The sequence below is a fragment of the Acipenser ruthenus genome, unplaced genomic scaffold (genome assembly GCF_902713425.1).
Source record: "Acipenser ruthenus unplaced genomic scaffold, fAciRut3.2 maternal haplotype, whole genome shotgun sequence".
NCBI lineage: Eukaryota > Metazoa > Chordata > Actinopteri > Acipenseriformes > Acipenseridae > Acipenser > Acipenser ruthenus.
In genome coordinates, this window is record NW_026708701.1 from 20,001 (window position 1) to 25,000 (window position 5,000).

At 48.1% G+C, this 5,000-nt stretch overlaps 2 protein-coding genes across 2 annotated transcripts in view; both read left to right on the top strand.

Annotated features, from left to right (window-relative positions):
* LOC131735440 (CD9 antigen-like) overlaps positions 1-1,789 on the top strand; it is an 8,771-nt gene extending 6,982 nt beyond the window's left edge. The window contains exons 6-8 of the mRNA XM_059021572.1: positions 133-225; positions 641-724; positions 869-1,789. Of these exons, the coding sequence (XP_058877555.1) occupies positions 133-225; positions 641-724; positions 869-925 (234 nt within the window). The 3' untranslated portion in view covers positions 926-1,789. The remainder of the gene's footprint in view (positions 1-132; positions 226-640; positions 725-868) is intronic.
* Positions 1,790-2,047: 258 nt separating this feature from the next.
* LOC131735439 (ankyrin repeat domain-containing protein 54-like) overlaps positions 2,048-5,000 on the top strand; it is a 4,720-nt gene continuing 1,767 nt past the window's right edge. The window contains exons 1-6 of the mRNA XM_059021571.1: positions 2,048-2,477; positions 2,740-2,787; positions 3,417-3,515; positions 3,843-3,911; positions 4,246-4,293; positions 4,681-4,805. Of these exons, the coding sequence (XP_058877554.1) occupies positions 2,177-2,477; positions 2,740-2,787; positions 3,417-3,515; positions 3,843-3,911; positions 4,246-4,293; positions 4,681-4,805 (690 nt within the window). The 5' untranslated portion in view covers positions 2,048-2,176. The remainder of the gene's footprint in view (positions 2,478-2,739; positions 2,788-3,416; positions 3,516-3,842; positions 3,912-4,245; positions 4,294-4,680; positions 4,806-5,000) is intronic.

Below are 5,000 nucleotides of genomic sequence, written 5' to 3' on the forward strand. Positions count from 1 at the left end.
TGACAGAAGTTTGTCTGCAGCAGGCTGTGATGTCATTTCTCTCCACACTGCCCAAACTTTCTCCTCCCTTTAGACCCTAAATATATTCACGTCAATATTAACAAGCGGACGGATGTGTTTCTCTCTTCGCAGCTGAATTGCTGCGGGATGGGCGGACCGCTGGAACCCTTCGTTCGGGACACCTGCCCGAAAAAATCCGAATTCTGGGATGTACTAAACACCTCGGTGAGAAAATAATGAACCAAGCCCCCTTCTCAAAGCACAGTGAAGATAATGAACCAGCCCCCTTCTCAAAGCACAGTGAAGATAATGAACCAGCCCCCTTCTCAAAGCACAGTGAAGATAATGAACCAGCCCCCTTCTCAAAGCACAGTGAAGATAATGAACCAGCCCCCTTCTCAAAGCACAGTGAAGATAATGAACCAGCCCCCTTCTCAAAGCACAGAGGAGATAATGAACCAGCCCCCTTCTCAAAGCACAGTGAAGATAATGAACCAGCCCCCTTCTCAAAGCACAGTGAAGATAATGAACCAGCCCCCTTCTCAAAGCACAGTGAAGATAATGAACCAGCCCCCTTCTCAAAGCACAGTGAAGATAATGAACCAGCCCCCTTCTCACAGTTCACTGCTTTGTTTTCCAGTCCTGTGTCACCGCTATCTCCAACCTGTTTGACTCCAACGCTCCGATAGTTTGGGGGTTCTTCATTGGAATCGCTGTGCTCCTGGTAAGCAGTGAGATATTATTTATTATATTATATATACAGAATGCATTTCACATAGGCTGCTGTGCACGATAAGAGCTGATCTCCTCTCTGCAAGCGAGAGGTCAGAGTCTCTCCTGTCTAACCCCTCTCCCCTCTCCCTTTCAGATCGTGGCTTGTTATTTGTCTCACTCCATTCTTGTAAACGAGGATCCTCGCTCCTAGATTATCCTGCAATAACCCAACACACTGGAAGTGGCTGTCTCTCCTTCATCTGGCTCCCAGTTTAATCCACTGCCCGCTGCTTTGGTTTATTAAGAGACACCCCTACCCTACCTCGCCTCCCCCCCACCCCACCCCTTGTCTCTCTCTCTCCTCCCCTATTCATGTATTATTATTAACCTGCAACACTCTGCTGCCCCCTAGTGGAGGGGAGAAGTACAGCAGTAAGAACATAGGCAAGACCAAAACTAGAAATCGAAACATTTTGAACATGATTTTTCTTTCAAAGACGTTGAAAGAAAAAATGCAGCTGGATATTTTCGTGTGTCGGTTTAGTATAAAACCGAGCACAGCATTAAAAAGGGGACCAAAAAAAATAAAAAATAAAAAACCTTCCACAAAGTTATAGTTTATTTTCTATTTTAAATATCTAGCATTCTCTTACTCCTTTTTTTGTTCAGTATTTGAACTACAGCTGGGAACAGATTTAAATAAATAAAAACTGTTATGATAAAATGTGTGTGATTTCATTTACTTTACTTCCATTTATATTCATGTATAAAGACTAGACTTGGGTTAAATTGCAATTGTGTAATCAATTGTTGTAATTATGGGCAGGAGTGTGGAGTAGTGGTCAGGGCTCTGGACTCTTGACCGGAGGGTCGTGGGTTCAATCCCAGGTGGGGGGGGGGACACTGCTGCTGTACCCTTGAGCAAGGTACTTTACCTAGATTGCTCCAGTAAAAACCCAAACTGTATAAATGGGGAATTGTATGTAAAAATAATGTGATATCTTGTAACAATTGTAAGTCGCCCTGGATAAGGGCGTCTGCTAAGAAATTAATAATAATAATAATAACATAGAAACAGTTCAGTTATGTACAAGGGAACAACATTTCAACCTCAAAATTAAAATTGATAATCCGGCCCCTTTTTCTCTGTTTTTTCAAAAACAACAAAACACCATTGGTTTAAAAGGGGGAAGAAATCACGCACTACGATTGGCCAATTGCAGCTGTCACTCATCCTGTTTCCTGGGCGGTGGAATGTTCCAGCTGCGCCTGCGCGCTGGGGGTTCAGCGTCGCGGGTATGAAACGGACGCCATTGTGGCTCTAACGCTGCGCGAGGATCGCAGAGCAAAACATAGACCGTTAGAGCCAACATGGAGGACAGAGGGGCGCAGTTTCATAACAGCGTCAATAAGTCTCTGTAAACGTCTTTATAACAGCGGTTGAATCGCAGCTGGGTTTGGGATGGAAAGCTGGGTCCCAGAGGTACCGGGAGCAGCGGGCGGTTCGGAAGAAGTCCAGGAGGACCGGTTTCGTTTATCGGTCCTCGGCGAGGGGGTGAGGCTGGGCTGCGGTGCGTCTGAAGCCGACCCGGCTCTGAGTTACCTCCGCCTGCTGTGGGACCCGAACCAGGCCGGTGCCGACCCAGCGGCGGGGAACCCGAGCCGAGCGGAGCCGAACCGGGTGGGGAAGATCGGGGTGAGCCGAGTCAAGAGACACGTCAGAGCGCATCGAGCCGCCGGACCGATTGGGAAAGAAGCGTACGGTACGGATCGAGAGGGAGGGAGGGAGGCTGTGGCGTCTGCATCTTCATAAACAGCTTTATTACCGATTCGGAAACGTTATTATTATTAATATTATGAATCATATCTGGAAAAAAAAGCAGTGTTTAAGCATTGCAACAGTGTATCATTTAGTAATCGACGCTACGGCGCCGTTTTGCAGATCTGTTGTGTTGGTTGATGTGTGGTAAATAAATCAATCATTCATTTATTTATTAATGTTTGTATGGATGTGTTTTTTAACAGCCGTGAAGAGATTGCGTGAGGCAGCGAATGGAAACGACGTGGAAACAGGTAGATAAACACTGTGTTTAATAATACTTGCTGTTTGTGTTTGTGTGAGAGAATGCAGGGCTGGGAATCAGACTCCCGCTGCACAGCAGTGTGATCCAGTCCTGGTTTCACTAGGAGTTTAATAATAAGACACACCTGAGCTTGTTAGCTAGACACACTGGGGGCTGATCAAGCTGGTAGCAGTAAAACCTGGACTGGATCACACTGCTGTGCGATAGGAGTCTGATTCCCATCCCTGTGTGTGTGTGTGTCTATGGGCAGCAGTGGTTAGGGCTCTGGACTCTTGACCGGAGGGTCGTGGGTTCAATCCCAGGTGGGGGACACTGCTGTTGTACCCTTGAGCAAGGTACTTTACCTAGATTGCTCCAGTAAAAACCCAACTGTATAAATGGGTAATTGTATGTAAAAAATAATGTGATCAGTGGAGAGGTTGCTGAGGGGTCACACTGACTCTCCTGTCTTCTTGTTGTTTTCAGTGGAGAGGGTGCTGAGGGATCACACTGACTCTCCTGTCTTCTTGTTTTCAGTGGAGAGGTTGCTGAGGGATCACACTGACTCTCCTGTCTTCTTGTTTTCAGTGGAGAGGTTGCTCAGGGGTCACACTGACTCTCCTATCTTCTTGTTTTCAGTGGAGAGGTTGCTGAGGGGTCACACTGACGCCTGCTCCGCGGATGATAAGGGCCGCACGGCGCTCCACTTTGCATCCTGCAACGGGAACGAGCAGATTGGTGAGAAACAGTGAGAGACACACACTGGAGTATTATTATTATTATTATTATATTATTATTATTATTATTTATTTCTTAGGAGACGCCCTTATCCAGGGCGACTTACAATTGTTACAAGATATCACATTATTTTTTACATACAATTCCCCCATTTATACAGTTGGGTTTTTACTGGAGCAATCTAGGTAAAGTACCTTGCTCAAGGGTACAGCAGCAGCGTCCCCCACCTGGGATTGAACCCACAACCCCTCCGGTCAAGAGTCCAGAGCCCTAACCACCACACCACACTGCTACCCCACACTCTCTCTCTCTCTCTCTCCAGTCCAGTTGCTCGCTTCTCTCACGGTGCCGACCCAAACCAGAGGGATGGACTTGGAAACACGGCACTGCACTTAGGTGAGGAGGAGGAGGGGAGGAGGAGAGGGGAGGAGGAGAGGAGAGGAGAGGAGGGGAGAGGAGAAGGGAGGGGGGGGAGGGAGAGGAGAGGGGAGGAGGGGGGAGGAGAGGAGGGGAGGGGAGGGGAGAGCGGAGGAGAGGGAAGCCCCTTTAGAATACAGGAATTTCCCTCTGCTATGTCTGTGTTTGTGTCTTTCTGATTACAGTAATCTCTCTCTCTCTCTCTCTCTCTCTCTCTCTCTCTCTCCTCTCTCTCTCTCTCTCTCTCTCTCTCTCTCTCTCTCTCTCTCTCTCTCTCTCTCTCTCTCCTCTCTCTCTCTCTCCCTCTCCACAGCTGCCTGCACCAACCATGTCCCCGTGATCACAGCCCTGCTGAGAGGAGGTAAGGGGGGGTGGGGAGGTGGGGAGGAGGGGAGAGAGGGAGGAGGAGGAGGGGGAGGGGAGAGAGGGGGAGGGGTCTGATCTGACCCAGACAGACTCTCTGCATTCAGCACTGCAGACAGACCAGAGCATCACATCATTCTTATAACCTGTTCCTGTAAAAACAGAAATACTGATATATATATATATATATATATATAGAGAGAGAGATATGTTCCTGTAATACATATATATATATATATAAATATATATAGTGCACACTGCAATTGTTTTAAGTGACTTCTAGTCAGGTTGTTGTTTTGTGGTGGTTATGTTTTTGTAAAGTTGTTCAGAGAGAGAGAGGGAGTGACGAGGGAGTTTTTACACAGTTGTTTTTTTTGGGGGTCAGGCGCTCGTGTGGACGCCCTGGACCGCGCTGGAAGGACCCCTCTGCACCTGGCCAAATCCAAACTGAACATCCTGCTGGAGGGCCAATCACAGAGCCTGGAGGCGCTGCGGAGCGAAGTGAGACAGGTGAGAGGGAGAGAGAGGAGGGGAGGAGAGAGAAGATTGGAGGGGAGAGAGGAGAGGAGAGGAGAGAGGGGAGAGGAGAGAGGGGAGAGAGGAGAGGAGAGAGAGGAGGAGAGGAGAGAGGGGGAGAGACAGAGAGAGAGGAGAGAGGGGAGAGACAGAGAGAGAGGAGAGAGAGGAGAGAGGGGAGAGAGAGGA